This window comes from Schistocerca nitens, unplaced genomic scaffold, assembly GCF_023898315.1.
Source record: "Schistocerca nitens isolate TAMUIC-IGC-003100 unplaced genomic scaffold, iqSchNite1.1 HiC_scaffold_468, whole genome shotgun sequence".
Classification (NCBI taxonomy): domain Eukaryota; kingdom Metazoa; phylum Arthropoda; class Insecta; order Orthoptera; family Acrididae; genus Schistocerca; species Schistocerca nitens.
In genome coordinates this window covers 9,114,851-9,128,510 of record NW_026046001.1, presented here as the reverse complement: position 1 = coordinate 9,128,510, position 13,660 = coordinate 9,114,851, and the positions used below count along the sequence as shown (strand labels likewise).

General features: G+C 45.3%; 1 protein-coding gene across 1 annotated transcript; it reads left to right on the top strand.

Annotated features, from left to right (window-relative positions):
• The first annotated feature begins 3,035 nt into the window (after positions 1 to 3,035).
• LOC126232372 (uncharacterized) lies at positions 3,036 to 11,796 on the top strand. The gene is made up of 5 exons (XM_049942646.1): positions 3,036 to 3,168; positions 5,184 to 5,365; positions 7,705 to 7,960; positions 8,007 to 8,354; positions 11,258 to 11,796. The coding sequence occupies exons 1-5, from the start codon at positions 3,036 to 3,038 to the stop codon at positions 11,794 to 11,796; spliced, it is 1,458 nt and encodes a 485-aa protein (XP_049798603.1).
• Positions 11,797 to 13,660: the final 1,864 nt, after the last annotated feature.

Sequence of the window (13,660 nt, the reverse complement as noted above, 5' to 3'; positions counted from 1 at the left end):
TTGATGTGGGCTCTGGGTCATTATCTGAATAGCGCATTTTTGTAATTTGAAAATCTCATTTAGACGACAACTTGATGTTCCCTAGGATACTATCCCATATGACGCAATTGACTGACAATGGCCAAAATATACTAATCTGGTACAGTTATTACTACAAACTCTTGCAATTATTCTAAGTACAAAACATGCTGAATTTAGTTTTAGTGCTAAGCTCACCACATAGTCCTTCCAGTTTATCTTCTCATCAATGTGCATAGCCAGAAATTTTGCTCACTGTACTCTTTCAAGTTGTTTGCCCTCCATGGTGGGATTTAGGTCATCATGTACACTTAATTTTCCATATTGCTTATAATTAATTTTTTTTTCACTAAACCATTTTTGTATGTCTTGTAGGACATGGCCCAAAGTACAGTGCAATGACTGCTTCATATAACAAACAATTAAACTAGTATCATCAGCAAATAACATGATTCTAGCTTTACTCTCTGACACCTGAATATAATTAATGTAAATGGGGAACAGCACGGGGCCTAATACACTTCTCTGGATCTGATTTTAGTGTAATCTTTTGGTGCTGTAATTTCAACCACCTGCATCCTCTTTTCCAGATACGACTCGTACCACTTTTTTCCAGTCCTGTGATACCTATAGCTTCAAGCTTTTCCATAAGTGTCAAAGGCTTTTGACAGATCTAGATTTATCCTGAAAACACGTTTTCCGTCTTCCAATTTACTAATTATTTCTTTTGTGTATTCCAGTACAGCTGTTTCGGTACTTCTCCCAGCTAGAAATCCGTGCTGATTACTGTTTATCAGATTCCACAATTAAGATAATATGTGACTCTATATTTCATTAGTATCACTAAAACCTGAGAGAAAGTTGGGAGAAGTGAGACAGGTGTGTAGTTTCCTGTTTTAAGCTTATCCCTCTTTTTCAACAGGGGAACAAATTTCAAAAATTTTCAGTTTCAGTGGAAAAAACTTGCATATTTTGTGACGGAATACAGTTGATACGCTACACTGGGTTTTTTCTTTATTGTGTAGATACACGGTCTGGTCCATCACATTAATGTGACCAAAACTCGACATGCAGTAACCACTCGCAGATGACAGACGGCACCACTAGCAGTGAAGGGTATGTAAAGCGTGTTGGGAGCCACAGAAAACAGTGCAGTTGTCACTGTAAGTAGGAGACAAAATGATTTCGAAATGTGCAAGGTCATTGGCTTTTGGGGAAAGGGTGGAAGCTTTTTGGAATGACTAAGTCTGTAAACTGTTTGTATGTCAGTGTGGTTAAAGTATACTGTGCACAGCAAAATGGTGCTATTCAGAATCGGTGCCGAGGCTACTGTGGTGCAGTCGTGGGCCATAGATGACAGGGGTAAATGTCAGCTGCAGAGACATGCGCTGTTGAACAACTGACCACCCAGATGAACCGAGAGGCTTTTCAAACGACAGATGGCCATTGGCGTGCACATTTTTAAATGTCTGAAAGCAAAACACACTGCAACAGCTGTCAGAAGGGGACACGCCAGGGGAGGAAGTCTGTGGCATTCCCTGAGTGGTGATGTTATTCTGGGAGGGACAATGGATCAACAGATGTATGCACCCGTCCTCGAGGGCCGCATCCACCCATACACACAGTTTGTTTTTATTCAGCGTGGTGACGTCTACCAGCAATACAATTCAACACAGCTTGCAGTGTACATGTGTGGTTCAAACAGCAACAGGATGAGTTTATCATATGCCCCTAGCCACCGAAGTCCTTGGATTTAAACCAATTGAGAATCTGTGGGAACCCGTCTGCCAGGCTTTATTCTCCGTGGATCCTCACACGAAAAACCCAGAACAGCTGGACTTGGCAATGAAATCATCATGGCTCCACACCCCTGTTAATACAGAACCGCACAGGCACGTGGGGGGCAGTTTCATTCCCAGCTGGATACAGGATTTTTGTCTCCTCGGAAAGTGGGCGTTGTGTTGTTCTTGTCATCAACAAGCAAGTCTCAAAAGCAGCATAAAATGAAAAGAATTGCAGTAGGCAACTGATCAAGCCCAGATGGGGTCCGCCATATGATCATTTCATTGAATCTCTTCCTGCATGTCTCGCAATGGTGTGCACCGGAAAAAGAGGTTATTCGAGGTTTTGACAGGTAGTCACATTAACATGTCTGGACAGTGTTTTTTCAGAAGAAATGAAGTTACCAAACTAAATAAATCATAATTACATTATTACCCTGGAGTGAGCCACAGGAGATCAAGGGTCCATTGTACCAAAATACTCATAAAACATCCTTGAACCACCAACTGAATTTTTTCAGTGGAGTTCATTTCACCCTTTATGTAGGAGAAAATGAAAAACCTCCATCAACAATCTCAGAGGAGCCTCATATCTGATAGTACACTGATAAGATATCAATCCAGTTTCTACTTTGGACTTCTGATCACTTTATGTTTCTGAGGAAAGGCCATACTGTTCAGACTTTGGTGACCAATCTGGACAAAAGCTTTTAAATTTTGAAAAAGTATCCTTGTTAGTTTATAGCCCATCACGTTTAGCATACTTGGCTATTGCTCCCTCTTTGGTACGTTTCCCTTTCTATTGCCCTAGGTGGAATGAAGTGATCGTATGGACATTGATACCTAGGAGTCACTGGCTGGGTAAGTTTGGCTGACAATTTGCAGGTCTTTTCTTTTGACACCATGGTGGGTGACTTTCATGCTGGCGATGATGAATCAATGATAAGGACAACATATCACCCACTCCCTGAGCAGAGAGAATGTCTGACATGGCTGGGAAATGAACCCAGGCTCGACTGCATGGCAGTCAGATGTGCTGACCACTCAGTGAAGAGGGTCGATAGATGCTACTCTAGGTTATTTGCCTCCCCTCCTCACATATCTTACAATGTGCCTTTTAAATGCTCTTTCGTCAATCCTCCTCACATGGGATTATTCTCTCCCAACTAATATGCCAATACCGGGAGAGAACAATGACTGTTACCTCAACGCTAACCCATATTCAACCTGTTCTACATGCCTGTCCAGTTCTCAGCAACACATTCTTTGGACAAAATGCGACTTATCTACATGCACATGTTACTTGATGGTATATGTAAGAGAGCAATGTGTGTATTGCTTCTTGTACAAGGTGCATCTGGAAAGTTTGGTGAATGGTCTCAGAAAATGAAGGGAACATAAGTTACAAAGTAATCACCATTAGCTACAAAACACTTCTGACATTTGTTGTAAAGCTATTGGAAACTGTCTGCAAACAATTCTTGTGGAGTCACTGAACACACAGTTGTCACGCATTGTTGGATATCTGCGCTATTATAGATGAGAGGCGGAGCCACCAGTACAATCCACAGCCCATCAAGCAACTGTGTTCATCATCTTCCCTGCCTCCCAAAAGAAGTTTGACAAAAAACTCTGGGATTAAGACATATCAATCACAATTTTTGATGGAAAGGGCTTGATCCATGATGAATTTCTACCTGTGGGATGTTGGGAAGACAATGAACACCACATCACTTACTGCTGCAAGGTCTGTGGATAGTACTGATAACATCAGGTATCATCTCCGGCAATGATGCAGACATCCAGCGTTGTGTGCCCATGGTGCTTTAAGTGATTCCACGAGAAGTGTTGGCTGGCCATTTCCTACAGTTTGACAACTGAGGTCAGAAGTCTGTTGTAGGTAATGGTGATTACTCTGAAGGCCGGTAAAAGCATTTTGTTTATAACTCTTGTTTCTTTCCGAGACAATTCACCAAATGTTCAGATGCATTTTGTTCACTCTAAGACATAAAAAAGGCTCTACAAAGGAATTTTCTGAATGGGATGGAAACCAGTAGGAGTGATGTACAAGTACCAACAAACAAATCATTACGTTCTCAGAAAAACTGGATTATTTATTCCACAGAAAGAGCTTCACACATTGTTCCACCTCCAGCTTTTATGCAAGCAATTATTCAGCTTGGTATTGATTGACAGACTTCTCCTGAGGGATATTGTGGCAAATTCTGTCCAGTTGGTGTATTATATTGTGAAAATCCCAAGCTAGTTGGAGGCTCCAGCCTATGATGCTCCAAACATTCTCAGTTGGAGAGGAATTCGGTGACCTTGCTGGCCAAGGTAGAGTTTGGAATGCATGAAAGAAGCACTAGAAATTCTCACCATGTACAGGCAGGCATTATATTGTTGAAATGTAAGCCAAGTTAGGTAGGTGCTGGTAAAAAGAAACTGAGCTACCAGTCAACTAGTTGCAGCAGTTTGCCGGCAGGAAATCCGAGCAGAAACCTAACGTACTGCAACTCGCACCAGGCTGCATACAATGTAACTGTTTTAAGAATCAGGAAAAGATCTTAATTTTGAATGAAATGTTGAAATACTGGAAAAACATTTTTAAATTCTGTACATTGATAATGTAGACGTTCACTGCCAAGCCCGTGATAATCTTAACATTGTCATGCACAGACCCTTTCATTTACGTTAGCAAGTTTATGTTAACATATTTCCCGAAATCTGAAGAGCTACTAAGCACGGATTGTTCATAATAGTATGGCAAGCATTTCCATTTAAGATTATCAGTGTGCAATGCACTCACGATTTTAGTCACCAATCTGCCACGTGGAATTACTGTGTTTTCTCATACACAAAGTTACTTAGAAAACCGAACTTTCTATAAAACACACCAGAATAATATATGCCTACACTTTCGAAACATGTAGCACAACAAAAACTGGCAAATTATAACTTCCTTTGCAGCTCATACTACATGTGACCATACCATTGAAAGGCAGGGCTCTGAATCCTTACACTGCCGTAATCATTCTATAGATCCAAGAGAAAAGATGCATAAAGAATACCAGGGTACTTTCAGATTGGTCAGTTTTCTTTAAGGCTAATAGAAAAACGTTATTCTCCCACGTTAGTCCGCACTTTTCGTGACTAACAAATAACACACTTTCAAATTGTACTTTCCCAAAATAAATATGGAACATTCAGATACTTTGTTAATAATGTAAAGTATAAACTATTTTCATTTGCACTCAAATTGGCTTTGCTTTCACCATAAACTTACTTAACATATTATGATACTAAACTACCCCACTGTACAGTGTACATCAGTAGAACAACGATCTACATATTTACTATAGACCTCATTCACATTGCTATAAGCTTATACAAAACTGTACAAACATAAACAAACAAAAGAGCCATCAAGAAATAAACAGAAAAATTCCCAAAAACATTCTCTTGACCTGTTTCTTGAAAGTCTGTGCACTACTGGACTCTGGTGGGTGAAAATTAGAACTACTTACCCGACTGAACTGTTTCAGACCATCTGTCACTGTACAGGCGTGAGTCATTCTCCTGATACACCGGGGCAATATAAGGGGCCACTCCTCACAAGGATGGCTTGCTATGAAAGGCAACAGAATGGTACTTAGAACAGGGCCGGCCAGAAATTCTGCACGCGTGCGGTGCTCCTGCACACGTGCAACTTGCGGGTCACAGCGTGCACGCCGCAGCCGTCAGCGTTCATGTTTCAATCCACAGATGTCGCTTTATCCATTAGCTGAGATACTCTGTATTTATGTTAACAGTTTAACCCAGTAAGACAAGTAATACAATTAACAACCGTGGGTTTTTATTAAGGCAGCTTGACTGACGGCACGTAAATACGCGTAATGTTTTTGATCTAGTATTTAAGACAGAGAGCACTTAGCGACTTCCAACAAACCTTAGTCATGGTTTCAAATAACATTAAACCAATGCAAGGTTTCCTGTAACTAATTCTCGGTGCCCTCAGTTACATCCACATAATTTCTGTCTCACTGACCGATGAACAGAATGACAACCGCAGACCTCTCGATGATGACCTGTACCATTATTGCTATATGTTTCACCAGTTCCGTCTGAAATCTGCATAATAACCGACAATTAGATGCTTGTTATGTTTTATCGACTGCAGCTGAGCGTAGCCCTTCACACATTAAAAAAAAAAAACCTAAATGTAATTATACAACAATCGGTTTAATGACCAATTTTCCTGATAATAATGTAACACGGAGCAGAATGAGGCAATAATGCACAGTTAGTAAACAATAATTTTTAATTATGAAAGGAATAAATCCAAACACGTTTATCACTGGTCATGAGAAATGATATAGTTAATATCGGGCACAAAAGCACGGCTCATTGACAAACGCAAGCAGCCACGGGAGATTTTCATCACTGATGCTTGATCGAAACGACTGAGAACATAGATCTTCCGTTCTTTGCTTTTTCACAGTACCTGCCATTTCTCAGTACTTCTCTGTCAAAGTTACGGTCACCAGGGGTAAACGAGACTGGGTATGTCATGCTCTTGCTTGTAGCACATAAACAGGGAAGAGGAGCCGCCGCCGTTCATTTAGGACACACGTCTAATAACAGATGTCGCCGTCGCACACGTGCGCAGCACTTCCGCACGTATGCACACTGTGCAGCGTTTGGCGGGCCCTGACTTGGAACATTGTTGTGTACTGTAATTCTGTAAGAAAGCCACAGATGAAAACTGTTATATCCTAGCCAGTAATGCCACCCGAGCCCGCTGCCAAAAGGTTGGCAGCAGCAAAGTCCGGACGCCGTCCGCATAAGCAGCGCCAGCGATACAGGAAATCGCCGCAAGTCTGCGCGCGCCACCGCTGGCTTCTGGCTTCTTAAGCGCTGGAGTCGCGAGCGCTAGGACAGTTCTGGATTCTGCCGCTCAGTTGTATACTCGCCACCGCAGTGTGTACTTGCTAGTCAGTGTGGGTACATCGCAGCAGAGTTGTTATTTGTCGTCAGCCGACGCTGACCTAGCTGCCCCGACTCGAACTAGACAGATTTCTGTAGAGACAATGTTCACCACTGTGTTTCTATATCTTCGTAATAAAGATAAGTACCGACTTTCATTCAATCCGAGTGTTTGGGTTTTCATCTTTCTGTTCACTGTCCCAGCGGACCGGTCGGCCCGCTACTAAAAGTGTGGCGGTGTTTGTCGCTACGAAGGCCGTCACAAAACTGGCGACGAGGACTTCCGAACTCGTGTGCAGGGCTGGTTCAACTTGTTTCTTGAGATAGAATTTTGGGGGCTGGTTTCATTGTGTTCACTATGTCTGCCGAATTACAACAGTTGATCTTGTTACAGAGTCAGCAAATACACAGTCTGGTGGAAGCAATCGCCAAACAAGCGGCTCATCCACCAACACAAAAGGAACATGCACAAGCAGCACCACCCTTCCGTGCTTTTGATGCGGCACGAGAAGAATGGCAAGAATATTTCGCGCAGTTGCAGGCGCACATGACAGTCTACAAAATCACAGGTAATGAGCGGCAGCTTTATTTAATTTTCACTGCAGGCGTGGAAGTCTATCGACTACTTTGTAAGTTGTTCCCGGAATCCAAGCCAGAAGCTTTAGACTATGACGTTGTTGTTAACAAGCTTGCTGAGTATTTCGAGTCGCGAGTTCATGTGGCAGCAGCCAGATTCAAGTTCTTCAGATTAAAGAAACTGCCACATCAATCTAATAAACAGTGGTTAACAGATTTACGGGGCCTCACCCGTCAGTGCCGATTTAATTGTGTGTGTGGAGCTTCCTACAGTGATGTCATGTTACGAGACGCTATTACTCAAAACATTGCAGATTCTCGTATTCGTGCTGCTATCTTAAAGTTGCCTGACCCGTCATTAGAGACTTTGATGAACATCATTGAAGCCCAAGATACTTTTGACTATGCTGAGTGTGAGTTAGATCAGCCATGTATTTCTCAAATTGCCTGTGCTAAGCAAGTTATGTCACGCCCGCGGCCCCACCGGCAGAGTCAGACTGTAAACACTAGCCGGCCGCGTCATGTTAAACACATTCGTCAGCCGCGTGTGCAAAATGATAGACTTACGTCTTGCCCTAAGTGTGTTCTTGCTCATCCTCGTGAACGTTGCCCGTTAAGAAACGCGGTTTGTTACTTTTGTCAAAGGAAAGGACACATCCAGACTGTGTTTGCGTAAACGCAAGAACAATTCTAGTGCTGCCCAGCCCATGGATATTCATGTTATTCAAAGCCAGCCCGCCCGGAAGGTCGCGTTTAAAGATTCTTCCACGGTTAGTGTGGGTAATAAACTTGTTCGCAATAAGCCACCCACCCAGCCCTCTGCTATGCGACCCAAGCGTAATTCAAACGCTGTAAAACGTAATGTACAGACTGCAAGTGAAGCGGGAGTTGTTGTTCCACCCGCCCAACCCACGAGTTGTCGTAAGCAGCGAACACGCGCTAAACGCGCTGATTTTGTGTCTTCCGCCTCCACTGCACCGATCCAGAGACAGTGTAATAAACTCTTTGTGAAGCTACGCATCCAGGATAAGACCTTCAATTTTCAATTAGACACTGGTGCGTCTGTGACTCTCATAAATAGTGCTACGTATGCGGCTATCGGCCGCCCTAAACTTTCAGCGGCAAAACATTCTTTGGCTCCTTATAGTGGCGAACACATTCCTGTGTTAGGTGTATGTAGCGTGCCAGCCACATTCCGGGGCAATACAAAAACAGTTTCATTCACAGTGGTCCGCGCTACAGTGTAAACATTTTCGGATTAGACTGTTTTGACTTGTTTGGCATGTCTATACAAGACAATGTGCTGCAACTTAATTCTGTTGTTGTTCCTCAAGACAGCATAACAGATTTGTGTAAACGATACAGTGACATATTTAAAGACGAACTAGGTTGTGCTGCGAACTTTGCCGCTCATATTACGTTAAAAGATAATGCTCAGCCTCGATTTTTTCGTGCTCGTCCAGTGCCTCACGCCCTCCGGGCACCTGTAGAAGATGAACTTCGTCGTTGGCAAAACAACGGTGTTATTCACCCCGTTTCAGCGAGCCAGTGGGCTTCGCCCTTAGTTATTATAAAGAAACCGTCTGGCAAATTACGTTTGTGTGCTGATTTTAAGTCGACAGTTAATCCTCAGACTGTCATTGATTCTTTTCCTTTGCCTAGACCGGACGAGCTGATGGGTAAGTTAGGGGAAGCTTGTTTCTTTTCCAAAATTGATCTCCGTGAAGCATATTTGCAGTTGCCCCTCGACGAGCAATCACAACAGTATTTTGTCATAAACACGTCGTTGGGGTTGTTCCGTTTTCTGCGTTTGCCTTTTGGTTGTGCGTCAGCTCCAGCTGTTTTTCAGCGTTTTTTGTCACAACTTCTGGCTAATGTGCCATCGTGTTGCCACTATTTAGACGATATTGTTGTGTCCGGTCGGACGCCTGCTGAACATTTCCGTAATTTGGAGTGTTTGTTTACAGTGTTGTCTCAGGCAGGCCTACGTTGCAACATCGATAAATGTTCATTTTTCCTTACGGAGTTGGAGTATCTGGGACATGTTATTAATGCTCAAGGCATTCATCCCTCCCAGTCACATTTAGCAGCTATTCGTTATTTGCCCGCCCCTCGCAATCTGCATGAATTGCAAGCAGTTCTTGGCAAATTGACATATTATGTTAGGTTTATTCCTAATGCATCACAGATTGCTGCACCGTTGCATCGTCTCCGCCGTAAGAATGTTCCGTTTGTGTGGTCGGCTGATTGCCAATCAGCCTTTCAGCAGCTTAAAGAGGCTTTATTGAGTGATCGTTGTCTGGTCCATTACGACCCTAACAAGCCTCTGGTGTTAGCTTGTGATGCCTCTTCTTTCGACCTCAGTGCTGTGTTGTCTCACCGAGTCGGTAACACCGAACGTCCTATTGCGTTCGCATCTAAATTGCTAAACAAAGCTCAGTGTAATTATAGCCAATTGGACAAGGAAGCGTTGGCTATTGTGTTCGGTGTCACAAAATTCCATCACTACCTCTATGGTAGACCATTCTATTTAGTAACAGATCACAAGCCCCTGACGTCACTGTTTCATCCGTCTGAACCAGTTCCTCAGCGGACAGCTCAGAGACTACAACGTTGGGCTCTTTTGTTATCACAATACCAGTATGAGATACTGTATCGCCCTACGGCTCAGCATGCAAACGCTGACGCGCTTTCTAGATTGCCGATTGCTGCGGATGATGTCTTCGATTCCTCTGACGACTCTTGCCATCAGATTGACGCCGATGAGCACCAATCCCTCCGGGATTTTCCGATTGATTATCGTCAGGTGGCACGTGAGACAGCTACGGATCCTCATCTGAGTTTACTATTACGTTTTGTTCAACGTGGTTGGCCGTCCAAGGCAAAGGACATATCGGATCCTGTGGTTCGTCGCTATTATCCGCAACGTCATCTGTTGTCTGTTTCGCACGGAGTTTTGATGTTACGCACCGAGAATGACCAGCTTCGTGTCGTGGTTCCCCAAGTGCTCCAATCCAAGGTCCTCGACTTGTTGCATCAAGGTCATTGGGGAGTGGTCCGCACCAAGCAGCTTGCCCGCCGTCATTGTACATGGATCGGCATTGATAAGCAGATTACGCAGATGTCTACAGATTGTTCGACGTGTGCCGAACACCAAGCTGCTCCGCCTCAACGCTATTTTGAGTGGGCACGCCCTGCCGGTCCCTGGCAGCGAGTACATATTGATTTCGCTGGTCCATATTGGAATTCTCGTTGGCTCATCGTGATAGATGCATTTAGTAATTTTCCGTTTGTTGTGCCCATGCAGTCTACAACGTCTGCACAAACTATACAGGCGTTGACTTCAATTTTTTGTATTGAGGGTCTTCCAGAAGTTTTAGTGTCTGACAATGGTCCACAATTTACCTCTGCTGAATTTGAAAGTTTTTGTTCTGCCAATGGCATTCGCCATGTTCTTACTCCGCCGTTCCACCCTCAATCGAATGGTGCAGCGGAACGTTTTGTACGCACATTCAAGGATCATATGGACCGCCTTCGTGCTACGCACTCTCGTCAGCAGGCCCTCATCACGTTCCTGTCGTCGTACCGGACCACGCCACGCGACGGCCCTTCGCCTGCGGAGCTTCTCCACGGCCGTCGTCATCGCACCCTACTACGGTTGTTGCACCCCCCGGATCGACCCGCCGCTTCTGAGCATCGCACGCGTTTTCAGCGCAATGACGCCGTTTTTTTCAGAGTTTATCACGGTCGCCATCGTTGGGAACGTGGTACCGTGATAAGTGTCCAGGGTCGCGGTTTTTATACTGTTCAAGGTGCTACTGGGGTGCACAGGAGGCATCAGGACCAGTTGCGCCGCGCTGGCCGCCCGGATTCTGCCGCTCGTTCTTTGTCCACAGATTTGGTCCGCGGCGGGTTCCAGCCGCGCCTTCCGACTTCGCTGCCGCCCCCAGGGCAGCAGCAGCAGCCGTCGCCACGCCGACAGCGCGTCCCGTTGATGCCTCCCGCGCAGCTTCATACGGGAGCGCCCCGGGTGGTCGCTCCAGCGCCTGCGGTCCCTCTTCAGTCGCCGCCGCCTTCGGAGCTGATGGACGTCGACCCCTCAGCCGGGCCGCCTTCCCAAGCGGTGGCTGTGCAGCCTGTCCTGCAGCCGCTTTCCTTGGGCACCCCCAAGGAGTCTGACACCGCAGCGCCTTGTCCGGCGCCCACTCAGCAGCCGTCGACGCAGCGTCAGGAGACGCTGCCTCTCTTCGTGGGTCCCGACGCCCCGTCGCGTCCAGTACCAGAAGCTGCACCCGTGGTCACAGGCGTGCACCCTGACCTCGGTTTTCAGTCGGTGTTTCCCGAGGCCCCGCGCAGCCAATGCTGGGGTGCGGACCGGGGACTGCCACCGACAACAGTCTCTGCCCCGGTCTCTTCTGCTACGCCTGCGGCCTGACACCTCCCCCGCCGTCGACGCTCGCCACGTCATTATTCAACGACGGTGCGGCGATTTGTGGGGGAGGAGTGTTATATCCTAGCCAGTAATGCCACCCGAGCCCGCTGCCAAAAGGTTGGCAGCAGCAAAGTCCGGACGCCGTCCGCATAAGCAGCGCCAGCGATACAGGAAATCGCCGCAAGTCTGCGCGCGCCACCGCTGGCTTCTGGCTTCTTAAGCGCTGGAGTCGCGAGCGCTAGGACAGTTCTGGATTCTGCCGCTCAGTTGTATACTCGCCACCGCAGTGTGTACTTGCTAGTCAGTGTGGGTACATCGCAGCAGAGTTGTTATTTGTCGTCAGCCGACGCTGACCTAGCTGCCCCGACTCGAACTAGACAGATTTCTGTAGAGACAAAGTTCACCACTGTGTTTCTATATCTTCGTAATAAAGATAAGTACCGACTTTCATTCAATCCGAGTGTTTGGGTTTTCATCTTTCTGTTCACTGTTCCAGCGGACCGGTCGGCCCGCTACTAAAAGTGTGGCGGTGTTTGTCGCTACGAAGGCCGTCACAAAAAAAACCAAAACGAGGTCCTTCTACAAAATACAAATGGAATCCCAGTCAATCACTCCTGGTTATCAGGCAATAGTCAGGTTGGTATCACACTGCTGTCCAAAGCAGCTCCAGACATGTCTTTGCTGACCATTGGTCTCAGTCCAATCCACTCCCGTCATTGAGATTCCAGTCCAAAGACGTGCCTGGAGATGACCCGATAATCGAGAGGAATCGTCTGGGGTGCCATTAGTTTCGTAGCAAGATCCCTTCAGTTTTAATCCACAGTGCTATGTGAACAATGTGCTATACACCGTTTTATTGCCCTTCATTGCAGACGATGTTGAGTTAACATTTCAGTCAGATATGCCTACCTGCATATGAGAAGAGCTTCTACTGCTCGTCTTTATGCTTTCCGAGACCTGCCGTGCCCAATTGAGAATGTAGTGCTATGGGCAGGGCCCTCCAAACATATTGGGATTTCAGTGCTCCAGTCCACAATTTAGACAGAATTTGGCATGATATCCCCCAGGAGTACACCCAACAACTGTATCAACCAATATCAAACTGAATTACTGCTTGCATATGGGCTACAGGTTGTCAATGCATTAATGACTCCCTCAGTTTGTGATGCTCTTCCTGTTGAATAACTCATCCAAGTGTTCTGAAATTGTAATCATTTGTTTCTCTGCACATGAACAGCACATTTACTCATTTCAACCCTTTGGATAATTCCTGTGTGGTGCAACTTTCTTCTTTCCTTAGAGTGTACTTAAAAAATTGTGTAAACAGCCTTATAAGTTCACCATCTTAAAAGAGCACACAGGCCCCTTTGAAATGCTGTAGATGGAGTGGAACTGATACCTGCCCGTTGTCTGAGCCTTCACTGCTGACATAAGCCACATCATTGAAGAGGTGTGTATGTGCCAGTCGATTAAAAGGAATCAGTGTAGTACAATGGATTGAAACCACAGATTAGACCTATTATCTTTGGATGTGCCAGTGAATTAAGTTGCCCAATTTGTTGGTGCATCAGTGAAGACTATCCAGCTTGTCTACAAGGAATGTTGTATCACTTGCAACCACATAATGTGGCATAATAATAAAAGTGGCCACATTAAGATCCTAACTCGTAGTTAGTCATAGAGATGAACGTTGTAAGTTGCCATTGACAGTCAGTCTCAAACACACCAGGAATCGCTGCAGACCCATGTGTACTAGTTTTCAGCAAAATATTGTGATGGCAAGTTGCATGCAATGGGTCCCTTGCAGAAGACTACCAAGGCATAAAAATGTACATCTTGTCAGTGGAGCAAATACCACATAAACTGG

What these genes read in the sequence shown, in the direction of transcription:
- LOC126232372 (XM_049942646.1), top strand. Translation starts at nt 3,036, where the DNA reads ATGCCTGTCCAGTTCTCAGCAACACATTCTTTGGACAAAATGCGACTT. An exon ending in AGGTGCATCTGGAAAGTTTG is followed by an intron (nt 3,169 to 5,183) that starts GTGAATGGTCTC and finishes CATTGCTATAAG; the next exon opens with CTTATACAAAACTGTACAAA. An exon ending in TGCACCGATCCAGAGACAGT is followed by an intron (nt 8,355 to 11,257) that starts GTAATAAACTCT and finishes CTTTGTCCACAG; the next exon opens with ATTTGGTCCGCGGCGGGTTC.